We start from the raw sequence: 25,547 nt of genomic DNA, 5'->3' as shown, positions 1-25,547 counted from the left end.
CTCAATGTCTTTGCTACCCTTTACAGCATAACTCAAAAAAAAAAAAAAAAAAAATCTGTGTTCACCGTCTCCAATTTCTCTCTTCTAATTTTTTTAAAAATACTTTATTATGGAAAATGTCAAACAAGATGAAAGTAAAGAGACCAGTGTAATGACCCCATTTTCCAGCTTCCACAATGATCTGTTCATGGCCAATCTTGTTTCATTTTATACCTCTGCCTACTTCCCTAACACTGGATTATCTTTTCACCAATTTTTATTTTATAATTGTTCAAATGTACAGATATGTTATGTGCGTAATACAATCCATATACCACATATCTGTACCACTAGTACATGCATATGTCGTATACCTATATTCATCGATTTTTAATATTGCCACATTGTTCTCTATCTTTTTCTCCTGAATAATTGGAGATAAAATGCAGACATTATGACACTCTTAACTACTACAGTATAAACTCCTAAGAACAAAGACATTCTCCTACATAACCACAATTAAAATTATCATACAGAAGAAGTTTAATATTAATACTATTGTCTAGTATACAGCATATATTAAAATTTCCCTGTCATCCAAGTGATGTCCTTCATAGCTTTTTTTTACAGTTGCTAATCCAAGAATCTGATCAACTGCACTTAGTTTTCATGTCCTTTTAGTCTTCTTTAGTTAAGAACAGGTCCACAGCTTTGTGTGTCTGTTCCATGACATTGGCATTTTGAAAAAGTCCAGGCCAGGTTGTTTTGTGGAATGTCCCTCAAATTGGATTTGATTGTTTTCCCCTGATTAGATACAGGTAAAATATTTTTGACAATAATACTAAGTAGGTGATGCTGAGTCTTCGGTGCACCGTGTCAGGAGGTACCTGATGTCAGTTAGTCCCATTATTGGTGACGTTAAGTACGATTACTGGTAAGGAGATTCTCCAGATTTCTTCGTTGCATAAATTCTCGTTCTCCCTTGTATTTAATCAGTAATCTGTGGTGTGGCATTTTGAGACTGTGCGACTCTCTCTTCATTCTGCCTTCTGGCATCCATTGATGGTCCTTGTCTGAATCAATCATTACTACAGTGATTGCAAAATGGTGCCTTTCTGGTTTTTATCATTTATTCCCTTTTTATTAGTATTTTTCTGCAAAGAAGAGCTTTCCTTCTGCCCTGCCCTAGGCATGCTCTTTTTTTAAAATATTCTTCTTAAAATTTAATGTGTTTTAATCCATTTCTGTCATTATTCTTTCTGATGTTCAAAGTGTTTGGAGTGTCCTTTTCATGTGTCCCCATCAGTTTTTTAGCACTTTCTCCCTTTCTAACACAACAAGATGTTCTAGGTACCTGGAATCAGCTATTTTCTAATACCTGATTCCTTTTACTGAGAATTGGTATTTAGAGACGAAAATCTGGGCACTAGATGTGCTCATTGCTTCAGGTCATTTCAGTGGACAGAGCTTGATACACACACACACACACACACACACACACACACGCCCGCGTGCGCATTCACAGCCTGTTACCTCAGTTCAAATTCAACAAATTTCCTTGTACCTTTTTTTTTATTTCTAGAATATAGGGCTCTGGAAAGTTCATGGAAGAGTAAAATTTGAAGATAATACAACTCTTTCCGTGAACTTTTTGAAGTACCCTCATATATCCTGCTGAGGGTACATCACCAGCATGTCATGTGGAGAATTATTTGGACCAATGCTTTTCCCCCGCTTCTGTGTGGATAACATTATCAACTTGATACACAGTTAAGTTCTTTAAACAATGGTGTTCTTCTTTGAAGAGGAGGTGTCTTCTGGTTTTATGATTTTCTTTTGTTTGTACAGGACCCTTAATTTCCACATCTTCCTTCCTTCTTTCCCTTCACCCCCAAGTCTCTAAGGGCCACCTCCCTCTTCCAAGCTGCCTTTTTCTCCCCAGGAGCAGTACCACTGAGACTGCACTTCTGCCTTTCAAGTCCCTTCTTTTTGACTTCCCAGTAGCTCCTCTTCTGACACCTCTACAGCTACCACCCTAAAACAAACCACTGTCATCTTTTCCAGATTTAATGCATTCATTTCCCTGCTCTCCCCCTCCTGATCTCTGTATCTCATCTCATTTTATCTCCTGTTAGTCTCTCTCCTTCATTAACTGTTCTGGCTCCACTGAATTTCTTGCTGTTCCTCAAAGATACCCAGCAAACTCTTGACTCAGACACCCTTAGCTCGTTTCTGCTGCAGGGACTTAACATGCTGCATCCTTTGCCTGGAGTGCTTTTTGCCCATTTGACTTCCCCCATATGACTTGCTCTCTCACCTCTTTGAGATTTCTACTCAATTGTCACCTGATCTCCCTATATTCCATGGAGATCTCTTCCACATCCAATCCTGCTCTATGTCTCCCTTACCCTGCTCTATTTATCTTCATAGTACTGTGAACCTGGAAAGAAACTGAGGCATAGCCTAAACAACGAAGAGCTGATGTAACCCAAATTGAGTGACTGCAGCCTAGGAGGCACTTCCAAGTTACCTTGAGAAGTGTTCTGGAGAAGCAAAGAGGAAGTTGGGCTTATAAAGGGAAAAGGACCAAACAGAGGGGAGGCAGTTACAAAACTGCTCATCTAACATTACGATCGGTGCTAACATCTTTAAGTAGTCTTGGTAGTAGGGGGTTGATTGTAATAGTCTGTGAGATGATCCTCAGCTAGAAATTCTTCATTTTGATAGGAGGTATGTGGAGTAACAGTCAACAGATGGTCGGCAGATGTGTTGGTCATTCTTCCAGAAGGTTGTGACCTTTGTGATTGATTAGAAAAGTTTGAAAGTTTAGGGTGTCTGGCTGTGATTGATTGCATGAGTCCTAGAGTTCAGGGTGCCCTCGGATGAGACGTGCCTGAAGCCCAAGCTAAAATGGCCTCCTCAACTCTATTTTAGGTGCTTTGACCAGACTGATACCATTTTCTTTCATCAGCACTTATCACCACCTGTCCTTCTTCATTTTTTAATTGTTTACTTATTGTCCATCTCCTCTACTAGATTATAACACAAAAGCAGAGAATTGGCCTGTTCCCTGCATCTCCTTTCTCAGCATCTGATGCAAAAGATTTTAGGCAAAATCAGATTATCCCAGGAATGTTTGAGGAAAAGTGACATTCATGTCTTCAATGAATACTCCTTGAGGTCCCACTGTGTACTTGGCACCATGTTAGGGCCTGAGGAACACGTGTGAACAAAACAGACATTGCCCCCCTAACCCACGGTGCTTATTTTCTGGAGTGGAGAGAGCTATATATTAGCTGCACATTCACAAAATAATTATTTAATTACAATGTGACAAATTAGAAAAAACTAGTTTGGGTGCTACCTATGACAGTAAACACAGAGGCACCAACTTAGACTGGGGCCATTGGTGCCCACCAGGTCCCTTTCACAGGTTGACGTGCCTATCCTCTCACTGCTATGAGTGCTACAGATAAAGGCTTACACCTGAGACCTTCTCTGGAGCAATGCCCTGGCTGATCAAGGGAACATCCTTGTCCAGGGACACCTGCAAGGTTACATCACTGCCCCACCCAGGGCAGCCAAATGACTGACGAGGCTGGAAGAGTTGGGGTGAGGAGTGGGGTACAAAAGCCCAGCCCCTTTGTTGCGAAGTGCGACAACTCAGAAGAGCCTCTCTCATTACCGCCCAGCCCTGGAATCAGGCCAAGGCTGGACCGCCTGAGATCACACATTGCTCAGCTCCTGCCCTTTGCCCGCCCTGCTGCCCTCATTCTCTCACAGGTGTCTGCTAAAGAGCAGTCCCACCAGAAATCATGTGCGCTGGATTCCTGTTTCAGGCTTTGCTTCTAACACTTAAGACAGGGCCCAGTGAAGGCTTCCTTGGGAATGTGCCATTTATGGTGGCATTTATACTTGCATTGCAAAAATGAGAAAGAGGTGAACAGGTCCGAGAGTAGGAATGAAAAGTGGACAGATGGAAGAGCATGTGAGAAGAATCTGGGGCACTTGAACAACAAGCAAAAGGCCATTTTACATTATAAAAGGTCCTTTCAGGACCAGAGACCCTCAAAGGCTGGAACCTCAGAGTTTTAAAGAAGGGCGTGTGGAGGACATTTAACAGTCTGGCCTTGGCTGGCTGAATCTGTGGCCATTTGCCATGTGAGGATGCTCCATTATCTAAAAACACAGCATCCCGAGGAATAGCCACTCAGATGACACAGTCCGTGGGCCTTTTCCATCCTTATGAAATAGTGATATAAATTACAAGCAAATTGACCCTGAGATGTGCTTTTTCTGTGTTTGTTTTATTTTAATATTTCCCCACTGCTTAAGTAGCTTAATTTGGATGGTATTTCTCCTTGCATTATATGTCTCTATACTTTTGTCAATTTGGCGGGGGGCGGGGGGGTGCTGACCAGTAAGGGGATCTAAACCCTTGACCTTAGTGTTACAAGGCTGCACTCTAACCAAGTGAGCTAACTGGCCAGCCCTGTGTGCCTCTATACTTCTGGCCAAACCTCTTTCTCTATCATCTTCTCATAGTCAATCTCTTTCCTTATTAAACTGGCATAGAGAGAACTTGTTTTTTTAAAGTAAATTTTTTATCATCATAATAATAATTGATTCAAGTAAGAACCATCAACAGATGCTAAAGCTGGTAGGTAAAAATGTGATGAGGAACAAGATAATTATATAGTCAAAGTATTTTCCCACAAATTAACTAATTCCAAATGGAAAAATAGTAACTTTACGATAGAGAAACTGGCAGACACTACTTAACCAAATATTCCAAGTTAACATCACTAATGATGAAACAAACCAACATCATGTGTCTCCTGATGTGGTAAACTGAGGACATAACATAACTTATGTAGTGTTCCTGCTAAAATTGTGTAACCTGGGTCTAAGCATGAGAAAACATCAGATCGTCCTAAACTGAGTGACACTCTATGAAAGAAGCAGCCTGTCCTGAAGTGTCTGCAACTTGCTTTCAAATTGTTCAGAAAAAGGTAGGTAGGTAGATACGTAGATAGAGAAAGTGATAAGGCAAATGGGGCAGAATGTCAATAATTGGTGAATTTGGTAAAAAGTAAGTAGGAATTCTTTGGAATATTCTTGCAACTTTTCTGTAAGTTTGAAGTTATATCAAAATAATTTACAAACAATAGATTTTTGGGGGTTTTTTTGTCTTTTTGTGACAGGCCGTACCGCACTCAGCCAGTGAGTGCACTGTGCTCCCAGCGCTGCACTCTCCCGAGTGCGCCACGGGGTCGGCCCCAAACAATAGTTATTTTAACTGGGATGAGAAGATACCTCAATGTGCTTTTGATTTGCATTTCCCTAATGATTAATGATGTTGAGGATTTTTCATATACCTGTTGAGAAATGTCTGTTCAGATAATTTTCCCATTTTTTAATTGGATTGTTGTGGTGGTGGTTGTTTGGTGGTTTTTGTTTTTTTGTTTCGTTTTTTGCTGTTGAGTTGTTCTAGCTCTTTGTATATTCTGGTCATTAATCCGTTGTTGGGTAGGTAGTTTGCAAATATTTTCTTCCATTCTGTAGGTTGTCTCTTCACTTTGCCAGTTGTTTGCTGTGAAAAAGCTTTTTATTTAATATAATTCCATTTGTCTATTTTTGCTTTTGTTACCTGTGCTTTTGAGGTTTTACCCAAAAAAAAAAACTTTGCCCAGAACATGTCCTGTAGCATTTCCCCAATGTTTTCTTCTAATAGTTTCATAGTCTCAGACCTTATATTTAGATCTTTAATCCATTTTTAGTTGGTTTTGGTATATAGTGAGAGATAGGAGTCTAGTTTTTTCTTCTGCATATGGATATCTTTTTTTTTTCTTTTAGTTTTATCTTTACACAATGTAAACAATGTAAACATTTTCTGTGGTCCTTACCAATTTCTCCATAGCTCCCCCTCCCTCTTTCCCACCTCTGGTGGTCTCAGTTCTGTTCAGTTATCCCAGCACAATTTATTGAAGAGATTGTCTTTTTTCTAATGTGTGTTATTGACTCCTTTGTTGAAAATGATTTGGGTTTAAATGTGTGGATTTACTTCTGGGTTCTCTATTCTGTTCTATTTGTCTGTGTGTCTGTTTTTATGCCAGTACCATGCTATTCTGGTTACTATAGCTTTGTAGTATATTTTGAGGTCAGGCAGTGTGATGCTTCCAACTTTGTTCTTTTTACTCAGGATTACTTTGGCTGTTCAGGTCTTTTGTGGTTCCATGAATTTTATGATTGTTTATTCTATTTCTGTGAAGAATGTCATTGGTATTTTGATAGGGATTGCATTGGATCTGTAACTTACTTGGGTAGTATGGATATTTTGACAATATTAATTCTTCTAATCTAGGAACATGGAATATCTTTTAATTTTGTTGTGACCTCTTCAATTTCTTTCATCAGTGTTTTATAGTTCTTCTACAGTTCTTTCACTTCTTTGGTTAAATTTATTCCTAAGTATTTTTTCTGGAAGCTATTGTAAATGGGATTGCTTTCTTGATTTTTTTGTATTTAAAGATAAAAACAATTTGTAACAATATGCCTTATATCGATCTACAAGTGTTGTTCTTTTTAGAAATATAAATTTATAGCTTTCCACTTACCTACTGTGTAAGGTAAGCTACGTTAGCTCAATATCCTGGTACAATTTTTAAAGGGGGGAGGGGGACTTTCTTACCTTGCTGTAGAACTGTTTAGAAGGACAAAACATACAGAAAACAAGAGAATACAAATACAAATACATAAACATATGTATATGAATACTCACTTCTTGTTTCCTTAAAATATAAAAAATTCCATGAAAATGTGTTCAGAGTTTGAAAACAAAATCAAGATTTTTTTTAGAACCAAATTTTGTGCGTTGAAATTGCCATCCTGTATAGAGAGTCAGAATTTTCTGGAAAGATTCCCTGTAATTTGTATTTGTATTTGTAATTTGTTTTACTAGGCTTATGTCTGCCTGCATTATTAGCCATGATCAGTGACTTTTAACCTATTTCCCCAGTGTTATCTTTTCTTAAGCAAAAATCTCAGACACACAGTGTTTTAAATAGATCCAATAGAACATCTCTGGTTGAAGGGGGGCAGGGGGCAGAGGGCCCAGAACACCTCACAAGATTTGTCCTCCACCTGCCCCTTCCTTGTGGCAAAATGCAAACACTACTTGCTAGAAGGATTTAATATCCCTAAATGTTAACTTTACTATTGCCTTCCTTTCAGTCATTAGAAGCAGAACTAAAAAAACTTCAAAACTCTATTCAAGAAAGCACACAGAACTTTGATGACTATTTGAAAAGGCTCTTTGAAAGGAGAGTGAAGGCAGAGATGGTTGTCAATCAGGTAAACAAAGGCTTTACTTACATGACTTTTTCTTTTAAGGAGACAGTGGCCTTCCATTGTTCTTAGGATAAAGACCAGCACCCTGACCAGGTGCCAAGGTCTTGGATGCTCTGGGCCTTGGATGCTCCTCCCCAGCCTCATCTTGTGCCACCCTTCCCTTCACTTGCCACACTTCCTTTTTCAGTGTCTTGAACACACCCAGTATCCTCTTTCCTCATGACTCTGCCAGTAATACTCTCTACCAACTTCTTTGCCTCCTAGACTATATCTCGTCATCCTTCCAGTCACAGCTTAAAAGTTAGATTCTCAGATTAGGTTATATCTTCCTACTATATACTCCATTCTTTTCCTTTCTACCACTTAGTGCAGCTGAATTTTAATTTATGTGAGATTATTTTTAATGCTTCCAAGACTGTAAGCTCCATGAGGGTAAGAACTAAATCTTTCCTGTTCATCCCTGTATCTCCAGCAAGTAGCAAAAGGCTTGGTTCATAGTATACGTTAAATGAATAAATAATTCTCATGCCCTAAAAGATGAGATGGAAAAGTCTGTCTTAATTTCCTCCAACAACAGGAATATAAATGAAGTATGCAGTAACTAGAAACCAGAAGATCAAGGAGCAATGCCTTTAAATTCTGAGAGAAAATTATTTCTGACATTGGAATCTATACCCAACCAAACTATTAATTGAGTTTAAGAGGTGAATAACGATATTTTGAGACATGCAAGGTTTCCAAAATTTACATGACCTCATTCTCAGAGAGCTATTGGAAGATGTGTCTCACCAAAGCAAGGGGTCAACCAGAAAAGACAAGGCAACACTGGAGAGAGGTGAAGGAATCTCCAGAAGAATGGCTGCATCCTCAGGGTCCCAGCAGGAATGGTAAAACCCAGACTAGGCGAAACCACAGACACTACTGATAACTATAAATAAATTGTGAGGAAAAGAAAGGGTTGGTAGAGAACATGAGGATTGTAAGAGATTTAAAAGACATGACAAAATGTTTTTAATGAACAAATTATACTGTACAAGGTATACACACTTGGGTAGTAAAACTACAAATAACAAGTAAGTTTTTACTTACTATCAAAGTCAGGACATTTTGATGGGGACAGCTGGAAAGATCTTTTGCAGTGGAAAATTTGTATTTTATGAATTGAGTGGTGATAACAAAGGTGTGCCTTTATAATAACTCATTCAACTACACATTTGTTAGGTATTTTTCTGTATATGTGTTTTCCCTTACAGTGAAATGACGAGAAAGGTAAAATAACTGAATAGTTATTTCAACAGTCTATACTCCTTTTTTCTTTAAAAGATTTTTCCTACTTTTATGACATAAACTTGTTTGATTAGTGCCAAGTCTATGACTGTCGACAAAAAGTCTCAGGTAGTATTGATCATCCCCGCCACACACACCTTTTTTTTTTTTTTTTAATGTTTCTACAGGAGGAATTGAAAATAAACAACCTTGTTTTCTCTTTACTGTTGAATGAAGAATTAAGCTCCAGAGAAAGTTTCCTGAACAACTACCTTACAAAGAAGCAGGAAGAGAAAGTAAGTACAGTGTCTGGCATCTGAGTACAAGCACTTTCTGACAGATGTGCTCCGTGTTTAACAGGAGCTCGTGCATCTGGACCCTTCCTTCTGTCCACCATTCTTACTCACCCTTGTGCGTCCCTTGGCTCCCTGTCTAGTACTTTGCTCCAGGGCCAGGTGAAAGTACCCATTCCAATCTGTTAGTAGAGTTATGTGATTCTACATCTGCAATCCTTTAGTCAAAAGAACCATGTAGTTTTTGGATGACATGTGGTTTATAAAATGAGGTCATGTAACTTTGTGGCTGGAAGCACCAGCTTTTAACCACTGACTGGCTGAGGGATCTTAGACGAGGAATATAACCTTTTAGGCTGCTTTCAAACTCTTCTTTAGGGAATATTGTTCTCTCTGGACCATTTGGCACTCTAAGTTTCACTAAACATGTAAGCAATGGGTTAGCTTGTAGAATGAAAAACTGTTGTATTCTGAAAAACTCTCTATAAATGTGAGCATGAACAGATGTGATTCATTAAATAGACAATGAATACGAAATGCTTAATACATAATAAGTTTTAACAGATGTTAGCTTTTATTAGTATTAATAAGGAACATTTATGAATGCATGACTTACTGTATCATATGTGACATACGTACTCACTTTTTTCTAAGCCTCTGTTAAACGGCCGTATGCAAAGCACCTTCTAAAGACAGCCCTACTCATAAAACCCCTGGAGAGAACTAGATTTCTTTCACAGATGAGGAGACCATCTCAGAGAGGCTGGATAACATGCCTAAGTCACCCACTAATATGTAGTAGAGCAGGAGTTGGAACTGTGGAAATAAACAAAGACCACCCAAATGAGAACAAGCAGAGGATATTTATTCAGAGCTTGGCAGAGCAAGTGACTCAGCCACTATCACTTGTGTTTGGCAGAGACTCAAAAGCAGGCAACTTGAGTGGGAAAACTTGATAGTAAAAAGAAGGGAGGGCTTTAGGTGCACCTTGATTGGAAGTTGCTGGCATGGGGAAGCTGGAGGCAAACCAACTAGAAGCGGGACAACCTATGTGTTTGGTGTGGGAAATATATTTGGCATTCTTTGGATGGGCCTAAGTTGGAACTGAGGGCAAAAATTAGAGAAGCAGTTACTGACAAAGTTATTGACAAAGTCCTGACAGTTGGGGATGATCACTGCAAAGGTTGTGGTTTAGCTTCCTGGCTGGTTGCTGCAGAGGTTGTGGGTCAGAATTCTGTTTTTATATAGGGTCTGATTACCTTCCACATTTACGTTCAGTCTCTCAAACCGAGGTCCACGCCACTCCCAAGCCTATGTGCTTTCATCGTCCACACTGCCCCACCAAGCATACAGAGAGCTCTATAGACACTTACACACTCACGTACAGAGGTGGCTATGCCTGGAAACAGGTGATTGAACGCCTGTTCCTTCAAGGTCTCCAATTGGCTTATTTCTTCTCTGAATGTTATCTGTAATGGATACTTCACTGGCACATTTATCTTGTACTAGGAAATTCCTTATTCTTTTCAGTATCCCCCGCATTTTTGTTCATCCTGAAAAGTCTCCACTTCCAATAAACTATTCCTGATGTTATTATAGAACCAGATTTCGGAAGCCATCCAGAAATCTAGAGAAGACCTCGATGTGTACAGGGAGCACTATGACAACTTACTGGCAGAAGACAAGGTAACAGTCATTGTCTTACCCATTCAGCAATGCAGTAGAGTTGTTGCTGCCTGGATTTGCGAAGATTAAAGGGGAACTCTTAATTTCCTCACAGGTTTTTCTCCTACTATAATTCTGAGCTGTCAGTGAACTTCATTCTGTGCCATTGTATATTTCTGAAAAATCCATGTGTAAAATGAGTTTTTGTAAACTTCTCTGGTTTAAGCTTTCTCTTAAACAAAAACTAGGGTGATCATCTAGCCCTTTTACATTGCAGACCCCATTAGTTGGTCATAAAATTAATTTAGTAGGCTATGACCAGCAGTTTTATAGTAGAAAAGAATAGGATACAATAGCATAAATAAGACAGAATAGAGTGAAATGAAACAGAAGAGAACAAAATAGAATGGAATAGAATAAGATGGAAAGGAAAAGAATAATTAGAATAACTTGCATGTTTTGTGGCTAAATATTATTTTGGAAAACTTCCATTCTGGATGATTTCTGAGACCTCTTATATGAAATAACATTTTTAATGCACTGAGGTGATTCCTATTCAAAACAAATCTTTGTGAAATCTTTTCATAGTGAATGGTCACCCTCTAACAACTCAACTCTATAAACTGAGTTTTCCTGGATATTTTTTTAAAAATCAAAGTGATGCAACCTGTATTTTGAAGGGTATTGTCAGCAAATAAAAGGTTTCTGTACAAAGTTGCAGTCCTCACAATGATGTGTGTGTGACCTTAGGTTCTGGATCGCAGCTTTAAAAAGGAGTTTTCTGAAATTCCCAGTCACCAAGTGGACATACTCTACAAACTTTTTAAACGTCGGCCAAGGTTTGTTTCTCCTTTGCTGTTATGTTTTTGCTATTATGCTGTTGACTTTTAAAAACTTTTTAAACATCGACCAAGGTTTGTTTCCCCTTTCCTATTATGTCTTTGAGAAAAAAGTTGTAAATGAAGAGAAGTGTTATTAGATTTCAGCTTTTTTCTTCCAGTTAGAGGGCAATACTCAGTGTAACATCTTTTAGGTGGAGATGTTTAAGTGCCGTGGTCATAACTCAGTATTTTTTGAGATTATGCCTATATCTTAAGGTAAGGAATAAAGAGTCATAATTTCTTTTCATTATTTAAAAGAAGTTAAGTATCTAAGCATAGTGCTATTATAGGTTCGATTTTATACATAAAAGCAATTTCTCTTAAGTCGTAGATGGCATATAGATTTAGAAACAGTTTTTAACAAGATGTCTTCTAAAAATATATTTTTTTGTGGTATGAATTGGAATTATACATAATAGGCTTCCAGAAGTAAATAAGTTTGGGGAAATACTGGCCTTAAAAAAAAAGTTAAACAGACTTTTTTACTGCAGCACTTCTCAAAACTTTGTTTGCATCTCCAAGTATAAGAAACAGAGTAAGCAGTGTTATCCAAATTTATTTGACCACAAATTGCCTTTACTCAGAGTATCTCCTATGAATGTACTTAAGACAAAGTTTGAAAAATGCCATCATAAATGGTTGAAAATAACCATTATCAAAACAATTCTAAAATATATAAACTTTTTTTCTGAGAGTAGCATTAGAATTACACTTTGCTGACTTCCAACATTATAAATTCAGATTTCATAATTTTCAAACATAATCTAGAAATCATGCAGTTTGTCACAAAGGTGTAGGCTAATCTGTGTCAAGTATAAATTCATTCTCTCACCTTTGAAAGGTTACATGCATCCTAGGGAATTTAACCCAGAACATGCCTCATGTCTTGGTTTTCCTATTTTTAAAGGAGTGAGTTATAGTAAGCCCAAGTGCATATCTTTTCCTTGTGAACAAAGAAGTGAGACCTCCTATATACTGGGAGGCAGCAAGGGAAAAGCACAAGCTTTGTTGTCAGAATTAACTTTAAATCCTAATGCCACCACCTATCAAACCTGTAGCCTTGGGCTGGTAGCACGTCTCAGAGCCTGACTTTCCTCATCTGCAGAAGAGGGATAACAGTACTGACCTCACAATGTTCTGTAAAGGACCTTGTAAGTGAGTGCGTGGCACAAATCTTTGTACCCTTCTTCCCTCTTCAGCCGCAGCACAGGGAAACAAAACTAATCTCTTAACATAGATCAAAAGAGGCACTTCTCCAGTTCCACATGCATCTACACATATTGCAGGCTACTCACCTGCCAAAAGGTTACCAGCAGAGGACGGGCAAGACAGAACCAAGGAACACCCACACTTCTCTTGGTCATTTATTTGCCTGCTTATAATACGCAGAAGGGAGACGTTTCCCGGCACAGGTAAAGCCTCCAGTGCTGACAACAGTTAAGGACAGCTATAGTCCAGCCGAGGTCATGCCTAGGGATCTAGAAGGTGTGGAAGAAGGACAAAGTGGGTGCCTTTCTCTTTGGAATAATCCACCCACCACCTCTCAAGTGCCAAAGGAAAGTGCCATAAAATGTGTCATGTGCTCAGGGTCTTAATATTTAACATTGACCTGTTTTGTGAGAATCTTAAAGGTTGATGGGCTTTTCTTGGTAATCCCAGGATTCACAAACAGAAAGTGAATTTAGATACGACCAATATTGTCCCTTTCGGAGAGCGACCAGGATCTGGAAAGTCGAATAAGGACAACTTTGCCCAGTTAATGAAAGCCATGGATGAGTTGGACAATGTTAATAACATGCCAGAAGGCTTGGACCCCTTGGTCTGGGATCATTTCTGCATAACCAGACGAGCGAAAGTGGAAAATGAACAGAAAGTATATAACATTTATTTTGTTTTATTTTATATCTTATTTTATTTTTAGTGTACTAACATCAACTATATAGTTTACACATTGGTCAGTGCATCCAGAAAAACTAATTATTTAGGTTTTCCTGCTAGGGTAGTAGTTGGTAATATTAATAATAAAATAATGAAATAAGGTATTAACTTTGGTGTTACTGAGGGCTAAGTGCAGGCCTGTGCTTATAGAACAGAGCTGTCCAAAATAGTGGCTACTAGCCACATGTGGTTATTGTACACTTGAAATAAATGTGGCCAGTCCTAATTGAGATGTGCTATAAGTGGAAAGTATAAACAGATTTAGTGTGGAAAAAAGAATGGAAAATGTCTCATTAATATTTTTGTACTGATTACAGATTAAATTATATTTTTCATATATTGTGTTAAGTAAAATATATTAGTAAAATTAGGTTCATCTATTACATTTTACTATTTATAATATGGCTACTACAAAATTTAAAATTACATATGTGGCTCACATATATGGCTCACATATTTCTCTTGGACATCACTGTTATAGATTATCTCATTTTGCATAGGTTGGAATTGTATTTAGCTCAGCATAACCAGCATTATACTTTTGCTAGAATAGAAAAAAAATGTAGCAAAGGGTAAAATTTTGAGAGTGTGTTTATTTGAGAAGAAAATCCTTCTTCTTGTTGCTTCTTGACTACTACTTCCTACCTCCCCTACCCCAAATTCCCTAAATTTAGTGCCACATACATATTTTTGTTAAAGTAACTATGACTTTATAATTTCATCTAAGGTGATGAAAACAAACTGTAAAATAAGATATAAGAAAAATTATAGTTGCTTGCATACTTGATTTTCAGCAGGAAGCAAATTTGGTACTCTTCAAATTATTCATGGAATGTACCATGTAAGTTTTAGACACCTTATGCAAGTTTAATAGCCCTCATCTGAAAATGTGAAATCTGAAATGCTTCAAAATCAAAACTTTTTGAGCGCTGATATGATGCACAAAGGAGACGTTCATTGGAGCATTTCAGATTTCCTATTTTCAGACTAGGGATGCTAAACTGGTAAATATAATACAAATATTCCAGAATCCAAAAAAATCCAAAATCTGAAACACTTCTGGTCCCAAGCATTTTGAATAAGGGATGCTCAGCCTGTATTTCAAAATGTCAGTGATTTAAATTTTCATTAATCTCTTAGAAAGGCAAGCTTGTTAAGATTTTGTACAAAAAAAAGCTAAAAGATGAATGTTTTCTAAAGTTGACGCTACATATGTTCTGAGATATCTATGGTTCAATTTCTCCAGGTAAAACAGAAAGCAGCTGGTTTAATGGAAATGATGGCCTTTCTCCGGAAGAGAGTTGAGGAGGATGAGCAGGTGCAGCAGGAGATTGAGAAAGTGTTCCAGGAACTTGTCCTGTAATTTGAACCTTTCATTCATGTTCGCATACTCAAAGTCTAAGCTAGGCCTAAGTTAGGTTGTGTTATCTTTGGGGGAGAATGCCTGCTCACTGATTGACTTACAGCTGGTGCAAACTTCTCTGTCTCAATCCCAGCACTGTGCTTTAAGATTTCTATTTTAGGGCTGGCTGGCTAGCTCACTTGGGAGAGCTGGTGCTGATAACTCCAGGGTCAAGGGTTTGGATCCCCATACCAGCCAGCTGCAGAAAAAAATAATAATAATTTCTATTTTAGAATCTGCATTTTGTTACATAAGACCTTGATTCAGGATGGAACTTTCCCACATGTTCCATTTCTCTTATTACAAATAAGCAAGTTTTAGATCATCTTAGTATTTTTTTAGATCTGCCCTTTCCACATAAAAATACAAAGAACCTGTTTCCACCAGAAGTATTTTGGGGTTCACGCCTTATCAGTTAACTGTGCGGAAAATTAAGCAGATTTCCAAACACTTTCCACATAGACACATAGCCAGCTAATATCTTTTTCTTTGGGGGAGCTTGTTGTTTTTAACTGACTGATTGGGATACTCTTTCAAGTCCTTCATTGCTTGGTCGTACTTACAGCCACATTGATAAATACTCCTCCAGTGCTTCCACATTCATTGTTATACATCATTTTTAGATTTAGGCTATAAGGAGGAATATGAATTACCTTGAAATACACTTGATAAGTAGCATTCAAATTAAATACTGTTAACATTGTAGGAAAAATCAATAAATAAGGTCATAACTTTAATAGATTTGTTATTTAGTAACATCTCTATTTTCTTCATTTTTACTTTGCTTTTTATTACAATCAAAACTATACTAATATTTTCTTAATCCTAAAGTAAAATTTTATGAGTGTATTTCTGTCCATATTGCTGTTTGAGCAACCCAAGTGTATTTCCACGTCAATAGGAAGAGGTATCAGAGAGCCCTCTAGGGAAGCTCGTCACTGGAAAAATATTCTTCACACTAATCTCCAGCATGTTTTCCTTCAGCTGATTTGAATATTATATTCTCAAATGAAATTTCAGATATAAGTGTTACAACTACTTGCTTTGAAGTCTTTTTTAATATAGATTACAGGAAGAGAAAGCGAGATGCCAGTTGGATTTGACAATCCAAATTCTCCTTAAACAAGGACAGGTAGAAATGGAGAATTTCCAGTTAACACTGGAGTATTCCGATGCAATTCTCATCAACAAGAACATAATTGAAGACTTGAATTCTGTGATTCGGGTAATTATAATTTTTTAAAGAGAAAAACACAACATATTGCTTGCTGTGTCTCGTATTTTGCATTGTTCTCCCACTTCCATGATAAGTAATTTTACTTCAGTTAAATCAGTGGTTCCTAACTGGGACTGCCTGTTAGAATCACCTGAAGAACTTACAAATGTGCCCAAACCCTGCCCCCAGGCATGAGTATTTTTTAAATGCTCCCGCGATGAGTCTAAGGTTCATCAAGTTCAGGTCTATGGAATTAAATGTTCATTTTAATATGCCATAGTTTCATTAGGCCCAGTCTACTCACCTGCAGATAGTCTTAGATAAACTTGGTTAAATTGATTTCAGACCTTGCTTATTTTCTAATATAGATATTTAATGTTATACATTTCCCCCTATACTCTATTTTGTTATACTTCTTTTCCCTGTGTAACAGAGACGAAAACAAAGAATTACATGATTACTCAAGCACTATGTATGCATTGAGGCCTGGACGGACTGCACTTCAGCAATTTCCCCATTAGGAGGGGCAAAACTGAATGTGTCAGCCTCATCCAAAGTTAGTCTCTCCCTTTTATTGTAAAGACAAGGAAGTTTTACAAAAAAATTCAGTCGATTTAACCATTACAAAAACACAAGGATATGGGCAGAATTATGGCTAACAAATGGAAAACTAGTAACATTATTGAAATAAGCAAAGTGACATTCCATAAGGCAGTTTGCAAAAGGTTAAGATGATCCACCAACAAAAACTTGTTCTTAGCAAACACTCCTCTCCTACAGCAGTTTCCTCAGTATTTTTACATAACAATAAAGCAACTTTTTTAACATATCAATCAATAGGTTAACCTGCTCTCAAGGACATCTGTCCTTGAGAGCCAGCAGCTTTGCTGTGTTACAATTCTATATCCACAACAGAGCCTGAGGAAAGTTTCCTGTCTTTTGCAAACTCAGCATTTCTATATGTAATTTTCAAAGGTTAGGTTATACCTGAAACTACAGGGCTTTGGAGGATAGGCCCTGCAAAATACATTTGCTTTATAAATGTTAGTATACTCCACACTGTTTTATCTGTATTCTGCAAACTTTGATGTTTTGTGTTTTCATTTAAAATATTTTCTAATTTCCCTTGTGAATTCCTATTTGACTCATGGGTTATCTAGGAGTGTGTTATTTAATTTCCAAATATTTGGGGATTTTGTACTATTTGGGAATTTGATGCTAATGTTATTTTAATTTTACTGCTCTATGCCCACATTATATTACTATTATTTTGCTTTATACAGTCAATTATCTTTTAGAATGGTGACAAAGAAGGAAAAAAGCTATTTTCTATTTATCTTCATTTTCACTGTTACAAAAGATCTTTATTTTTTTATGTAGATCCAAGTTTCCAACTTGTATCATGTACACTCTGCTTAAAGAACTTCCTTTAACTAAAGTACAGATCTGCTGGTAATAAATCCTCTCAGTTTTTCTTTGTCTAAAAAAGTCTTTAATTCACTTTCATTGCTGAATGATATTTTGATGGATTCAATGGATTGGCAGGCTCATTCATTCATTCATTTGTTCTGTTTCATTCTTTTCACTTTAAAGATGTTCATTTTCTTCTGGCTTACATAGTTTCTGACAAGGTGTCTGCTATACCTTCCACCCCTCCCCCCCGAATGTAATGTGTCTGCCTTCAAGATTTTCTCTTTATCTTTGGTTTTCAGCAGTTTGAACATGATGTATCTAGGTAGGAGTGTGTGTGTGGTTTTTGCAGTTCTCTGAGCTTCTTCAATCTGTAGTTTGATATGTCATTATTTTTAGAAAGTTCTTAGTGATTATATTTTTGAATATTTCTTCTTCCCTGTTCTCTCTCTTTCTACTGGGATTCCCATTGCACATATGTTAGATTGTTTGATATTGTTCTACATCTCTTGGATAATCTGTTCTCATTGTATTTCACTCTCTGTACCCTTTGTGTTTCAGTTTGGGTCATTTCTATTGACCTATATTCAAGTTCATTAATTCTTTCTTCAGCTGTGTCTACTATAATGATGAACCCATCAAAGCCAAAATCTCTGTTATCACATTATTGTTGTTTTTTATATTTCTAGCATTTCTATTCAACTTTTTATAGTTTCCATTTCTCTGCTAAAATTCCCCCATCTGTTCCTGCATGTTATCTACTTTTTCCATTAGATTCTTTAATATAACAGTCATTTTATAAAATAAACTTTTTGTTTTTGAAAAGTTATGAAGATGGTACAGAAAATTCTCATATGCCCCCCATACTCAGTTTTCCTGTATTGTTAGTATCTTGCATTAATGTGGTACATTTGTCACAACTAATGGACCAATATCAACAAATTATTATTATTAAGTAAAGTCCAAACTATATTCAGTTTTCCTAAGTTTTTGCCTAAGTTCCTTTTTCTGATCCAAGATAAAACATATTTAGTTGTCGTGTCTCTCTAGATGGTGACAGTTTCTCAGTCTTTCCTTGTTTTTTTATGACCTTGACAGTTTTGAAAAGTAGTGGTCGGTTATTTTGTAGAATGTCCCCCAACTGTGGTTTCTCTGAAATTTTTTTCATGACTAGTTTGAAGTATGAGGAGGAAGACACAGAGGTAGAGTACTATTCTCAACACAACATTTCAACTATTGATGTGAATACTGATCACCTGGATGAGGTAGTGTTTGTCAGATTTCTTTACTGTAAAGCTACATCAAACTAAAATTCTTTATCCATAGCATCAAGTGTGAGGGCAATGAGTAGGGATACAATGCACACAGGTTGGTAAGTTAGGTGACAGCAAAAGGATTTCCTGCCGAATCACTGACATGTAAAGTAAATTGGCTCTGCCATTTAAATGTATGAGGGGTCTCCAAAATGTTCATGAAAATATTTGTATTATCTTTTAATTCTATTTTTCCATGAACATTTTGAAGTTCCCTCATACCTTATAATCTCTACAGTTAGTGACTATCATGCTTTATAGTTATCAGATTTTGCCCAACAAGTCATTTTTTAATATCTGCTGCATTTTTTAAAAGAAGATAGAATTATCTCTGTGATATAAGTGTTTTGCAAGAATAGCATTCGGCTTTAAATATTCTGTATCCAATACGCAGAATCATATTATATGAATATTGAATGTCCTTTTTTTAAAGACTCAAGGACAAAAGAAAGTTGCTAGCATGATAGAAAGTAAAGAAGTTCACAAAGGAATATTTCAGATTGAGTGGGAACATAAGAAAATGGAGATGGAAATGGAAGATCTAAATCAGAAGGCTTGGGATATTCAGATGCTGTTTTTTTCAAGAGAGCGTCAAAAGGTAAGTTCTCCCTGTCCCCTTGCAAAATTTTAATGTCATTTATTTATGTATCCATCCATTTAACCAGTATTTAATAAGAAGCCTCTGTGATGCCAAACATATGCCATGCCAAGAGTGTTTCCTAATGTGTCTGTGAATTCTGTCTTTGCCTTCCAATTGTTTACATTTGCTGCCTCTGTTTCTTCGTGACCCATTCAGTAGTATAGTTCTATTTTACAGTTCTCTAAGGATTTCCCAATTGTCTAATCCAGTGGCCTTTTTCCTACTCATTACCATCCTTCAATTCTCCATAGCATCTGACCATCTTACTTACCCATTCCTTTGGCTTTTATCACCCCTATTTTCTCCTATTTTTCTTCCAACATGTTAACCCCCTCTGACTTTTACTGGATTGTTTTTTGCAACTATCTTAAATAAATTCATTAAGATCTAGCCCTTAACTCTGTTTTTCTTTCCATGCCCTCTCCCTTGATAGTCTCTATTTTTCTAACTTCAATGATCACTTCTAAAAGACTAATCCAAGCTGTGTGGATTCCAACCCAAGCTTCATTTCTGTATTTCCCACCTCCAAAAAGCTCCTTTACATAATTTACTTATTTGTGTTCTTTTCAGTCACTCACGCAGTCTTAAAGTTTAGTCATCTTTGATTCCCCTCTTTCCCATGCCTTTCAAGTCTTGCCTAGTTTATCTGTTTATTCCCTCATTCTCTATCCTCACTGCCTTTGCCCCAGTTCAGTCCTCTATTGTCAATGGTTTAAACAATCTCATATCTCTAACTGGTCTCTTGACCCTGGGTCTTTCTCTTATCTAATCTATACTGCATATTGCTGTCAGATTAGTATTCCTATTTGGCTCTAATAACATTACTACCCTACTCAAATATTTTTAACTGCCACCTCTTACCTGGCAAATAAATTATGAAATCCTTAGGTGGGAAGTGTCTTTCAACTTAATGTTTCAAATTCATTTCCAGTATTCTAGTATACATCAGTATTCTCAAACCAAACTTCTTACAACTCTCTAGGATTCCACCTCTGTACTTTCACTCTTATTTGTTCTTCTACCTGTAATGTCTTTCCTCATTTTTTTTTTTTTTGCACATACCAAATCTATTTTTCAAGGTCTAGTTTAAATGCCACCGCATTCGTATAGCCTTTCTTGATTTACCAAGCCTAAAGAAATCTCATCACAAATCACCTTTGAATTTGCATGACACTGTACATATCTTCTGGAAACTAATCATATCTGTATGTTCCCTTTTTCTTGAAGGCTAGGCCATGTTATCTTTCTATCTTCTTCAGTGTCTTTAACTGGGACACTGTTAATGTGGGACTCAAGTGAGATACTTAATAAGCATTTGGTGCATTTTAATAAATGAATGAATGAGTGAACGAATGAATGAGAAAACAGACTCCAAGCATTTGTAATAATTAGTATATAGATGAATATATTGATGGCTCAATACAAGTAAATATTATGGTACAAAAGTAAAATCAATCTTAACCTACACAGAGTTATTTGTTATGAAAAACAGTAACTTTCAAAACTAAAACAATCTTTATGAAGTTATCTATTGAAAGAAATAGAGAAAAATATTCTTACATATGTTGTGGGCTTTTTTCTCTCAAAGTACCTAAATGAACCAAACTATGAGTCTATGATTGCTATTCAGATTGGAATAATGGAGCAAACCATTGCTGTTTTAGATAAGGTAAGTTCAAAGACATTGAACATTATAATCTCAACAGCAGTGAATCCTTTGAGCAAAGTAATAGTGTTTCAAATTATAAATTCAAACACACCTAACAAAATCTTGGTCATTTACTCGTATTCATTATATGTATAATTAGAGGTTCCTGAATAGTGTCTTTGCAACATCACCAGTGGCATAGACTGAAGCACCTCTTTTAATATTAGAATTAACCCCTGGGGACATATCTGAGTGTAAGTTAATTTCCTATTGCACATTAGGTTATGATTTATGTCCAGAAATGTTGATAATCTTTCCTGCATTTTAAGGCTTTGTTTTATCATAACATATGCCTAGTTTTGATTATATAGCATATGTGAGAGGGAAACAAAGTAATCTTAAGCTCGTAAAAATAGTCTCTCATTTTTAAGAATACACAAAATTTTTTCTAAAATGTGGTATTAACATACCATTCTATCTTTCAGCTAATAATTTGAGTGCCTAGTATGTGCAGGCCATATACCAGGCAATAAGGATATTGTAGTAAGATGTTATCATAATGATGAAAATGTATTTAAAAATACAAGAATAATGTCTTTATAAAACAAATCGCATTTTTAAAAAGTTATTTTTGTGGGGTATCATGTAAACAAAAATTTCAGACCCACAGAAAGAATGTGGAAAACTGCAAAAAATTACTCAAAAAACTGGGAAAATTCAGCAATCAAAAGGATGTCGCAAATTATACTCTAAGCTGCAATCTTCGAGAAGAATTGGTAGCTGTCTCAGAGAGAAAAGACATCTGTAATGCAGTGGGTAAGCATTTTTTTCTTTAATCAACTGTAGGTTTCTTTCAGTGTAATCAGTACTCCTGAAATCTATACAATAGTTATAAAGCTACCAGCATTTCTTCCACATGTTTGATTGAATGCTCCTTCTGTATTTGAAAGTATTGATCACAATCCAACTAATTCCTTTCTTCATTTTGGGGATAGGGTCTAAACTAACTTGTGAAAAGATTGTCAAAGAACGATATGAAAACATGATGCAACAACAGAAGTTAACAAATATTGCAAAAGAACAAGCTGAACAGATTTCAATACTACAGGCTGAAGTTGAAAGATTAAGGATGAAAACATTTCCTGCTCTTCTTCCAATGTAAAAATGCTGGTGGGAAACCAAAGGCCAAATCAGTAATTTTAAAATCATTTAATTTGGGTAAAATGATTTCTTTTTCTTTCATATTAGGAAATGTAAGTCTCCTCTTAGTTGCATGGTGTTTTTAATAGCAAATTACTTAATTTTAGCCTTAATCGATATAAAATTTTTTGTCCTGCATGAATAAATGTGTAAACTATTGTGAATTATTGTTTTTATTCAAGGATGAACAAGATTTTAGGTCAGAAAATATTCAAGGTCTATTTTATTCATTTAATCTTAACTGGATCAAGGATATTTTCATTGTTATGGTATGGAAAGTCTTAAAGACAAAAAGAAGGTCTTAGTCACCACTAGCATTTCTAACTTTATAAAATTACCAGAAAAGTTATGAAATTATGAATGATTTTTTATCGTAGTCCTTTTTTTGTATTTCCCAAATTTTCTTCAGTAAGCATTTCACCTATAATCAGAAAAAAATTATCAGAATGTTTAAGATTATTCCCTGTTCTACCAATAAGAACAAGGTACATTGTTGACTTTTTCCAAGCCTTAAATCATTTGTAAATTACAACATATTTTGAAAACAATCTATTACATTTCTTATTTATTGGAACAAAACTCAATTTTGTTCCCAATCCAATAGGGTTCATCAAACAGAAAAAAGTCCTTTTTCATTTCCATGAAATAGCGTATTGCTTCACTCATTAGATGATGATACATATATAATGAGAAGACTCAACTGGCCAGAAAACTGCTTTGCCCTTCCATAACCTGTGGACTGCCATATCATTGGGATCACTGACCACAATGTCCAAGTGATGTCAATGCTTCACTCTTCTGCAATTTATGAACTGAACATTAAGTCTAAGCCATAGTACCATATCCAATATACACTGGTGTAGGTAAAACAAGAGAGCTATTAGAAAATCTTCTATTTAGAAAAAAATTCTTAAGATTTCATTGATCACCCACATAGTGATCAGTGCTAGATGGGATGGTAAGGGAAATGACAGGATCAATATAATTTTGATTACTTTCCTCCTTAGTATTAGAATGACTCCTATAGTAGTTTGGCTGATTCAGTAGGGAAGTGCCCATTGGTAACATTTCGTACATCCAGGGTCCTTCAAAATTATCCCTAAGACAGGAATTGGGAGGGAAAGTGTAGGGGGATGGACCCAAAGATGGGGGGGTATGTGAGGTGCAAATACTTTGTACTAAAGATGGGATTGCCAGAAGTTCTCTGTCCTGTTGGTTTTGAGTAAACCACAGAGGATGTACTAGACTTGATTTTTTTTTTTTTTTTTACTTTTCTGGTGATACAAATTCCAAATTCCATGTCACTTAAGTTAGCTCCCTGCATACTCCATTTGCTAAGAGCCAATACCACCAATTCCACTGGATAATGCTCTGTGGATTCCCAGGTCTCCACCAACCAATCAGCTTGTGTCATTTCTATTTCTTAGTCATCAACCCTGGGTTTCTCTGGCAATGCTCCTTGCTTAACTGCTTCAGCTTTGAGACATGAATTGAATGGGGCTTAGCAGGAGCCTCTTGCCCTCAAACTATATTCCAGTAGAAACCTTTTCAACAGAAGATACCTTCTGGCTTGTGGGTTTGGAAGGTGCTTTGGGAGGGCACATGGGTCATGCACCCCAACTTCTCTCTTGATACTATTCACAGTACAGACTCCTCTCAGCTTCTGCTGAACAGCAATTATATTTTTATAGTCCCTTAAAATGTTATCTATATTATAAACTGGTGATATAATTTATTCAGTCAAACATAGCATGGCCTTAAGAATAGGAATTAAGAATATGGGCTCTGTTGCTGAGCTGCCTGGGTTCAAATCATGTCTTTGCCACTTAAGAACCACTTAGTTTTTAAATAACTATGCATTCTTAAATTTCTTCATCCTTGGGACTTCCTGTCAAGATGGTGGAATAAACAGTCCCCAGTGTCACTCTCTCCCACAAATCAACCAATTTACAACAATAAAAAAGCAATGACAGCCTAGCTGGGGCCACTAGAGCTCAGGGGAAGAGGAGGAGAGACCTACGGAGCTCATGAAGGCAGGAGTAGCCATGATGAGAGAAAGAAAAAACCTCTCAGACCATTTCGAGCCCCAGCTGCATCCAGACTGGAGCTGCTGAGTGCACAGAGCAGAAGCTGGCAAAAGCTGCAGCTGTGCCCTCCAGATAAAGTTGCTTGGAGGTGGCAGGGGAAAAGAGGGACTTGGCGACCCCCAGGCCAGCAAGACCACTAATAGGGTTCCCGTGGACCCACATAGGAGTGAGGAGCCAGAACTACTGAAGAAAAGGAGCCACTCAGAGGCCAGTGAGTCATCACAAGGGACCAGTGCATGGCCTATCCCATGGGAAGTGTTTGCACCATGGGCAATGGGGGAGACAGGCCCACTGGGCGAACACTGGGGCACAGCAAAGACAGCTGATCTGCACCCCTATCAGCGAAGGACCACTCAGAGGAGACTGGTCAGGAATATAGAATTGCATAGGATGCAGTTTGATGAAAAGACTCAGGCCCAGACCAGAGTTTCGGATTTCTCGAGAGTCAGAAGTACCTATAAAGTCAACCATTGAAACCTGAGATGCACAAAAAGACTTCCCTAGGGAACCAGCAGCAAAGCAGCAATCTAGCTCAACCACACAGCTCAAGTACTGGTCCCCACAGGAAGTTCAACATTTTAGAAGTAAACAAAGGACAACAAATTAGTTCTACCACAGAGTTTAAATGATGGGAACAGCAAATAATCCAACACAGAACTGACGAAAAAACAAAGTACCCGCAACCAGAGACAAAGTTTCATATTAACTAGTAAAGATCTCATTTCACCAAAGAACACCTATAACATATAGAAGGACCAGAAGTCCCATGGGATATCAAGCCAGAAAGCGGGGAGGGCCAGGGGCCTCAGCAATGCCCCCCAACACCCGCGACCCATCCCGAGGGTGAGGGATGAGGGCCTCAGCCATGTCCCCCAACACATGCAGCCAGTCGAGCAGCTGCAGGAAGCACCCCAGGCTCTCCGAACTGGGGCAGTGGGGGCTCTCAGGCCTTGGCCATGCCCCCCCCCAACACACACAGCCAGCCTAGAGGTGACCACAGAGCTGCCACAGGAAGTGCCCCTGGCTCTCCCATGCCAGGAGAGTGGGAGGCTGAGGGCCTCAGCCACACCCCTGACATCCACAGTCAGCCCAACAGTGACCACTGAGCTGCCGCAGGAAGCACCCCAGGCTCTCCTGACCTGAGGTGGTAGGGGGCCTTGGGCCTCAGCCATGCCCCACCAACATTAACAGCCAGCTCAGTGGTGACCACCAAGCTGCAGCAAGAAGGGCCCTGGGTTCCTGGGGTGAGAAGCAAAGGC

General features: G+C 37.5%; 1 protein-coding gene across 1 annotated transcript in view; it reads left to right on the top strand.

Annotated features, from left to right (window-relative positions):
- Nucleotides 1–22,163, top strand: part of CFAP43 (cilia and flagella associated protein 43) — a 125,885-nt gene extending 103,722 nt beyond the window's left edge. The window contains exons 28-38 of the mRNA XM_063103441.1: nucleotides 7,213–7,332; nucleotides 8,784–8,891; nucleotides 10,488–10,574; nucleotides 11,304–11,392; nucleotides 13,094–13,307; nucleotides 14,619–14,731; nucleotides 15,840–15,999; nucleotides 19,147–19,311; nucleotides 20,942–21,022; nucleotides 21,664–21,817; nucleotides 21,997–22,163. Coding sequence (XP_062959511.1) covers nucleotides 7,213–7,332; nucleotides 8,784–8,891; nucleotides 10,488–10,574; nucleotides 11,304–11,392; nucleotides 13,094–13,307; nucleotides 14,619–14,731; nucleotides 15,840–15,999; nucleotides 19,147–19,311; nucleotides 20,942–21,022; nucleotides 21,664–21,817; nucleotides 21,997–22,163 — 1,458 coding nt within the window. The remainder of the gene's footprint in view (nucleotides 1–7,212; nucleotides 7,333–8,783; nucleotides 8,892–10,487; nucleotides 10,575–11,303; nucleotides 11,393–13,093; nucleotides 13,308–14,618; nucleotides 14,732–15,839; nucleotides 16,000–19,146; nucleotides 19,312–20,941; nucleotides 21,023–21,663; nucleotides 21,818–21,996) is intronic.
- Nucleotides 22,164–25,547: the final 3,384 nt, after the last annotated feature.

Source organism: Cynocephalus volans, chromosome 7 (genome assembly GCF_027409185.1).
Source record: "Cynocephalus volans isolate mCynVol1 chromosome 7, mCynVol1.pri, whole genome shotgun sequence".
Taxonomy (NCBI): Eukaryota; Metazoa; Chordata; class Mammalia; order Dermoptera; family Cynocephalidae; genus Cynocephalus; species Cynocephalus volans.
This window is presented reverse-complemented; position numbering and strand designations above follow the sequence as displayed.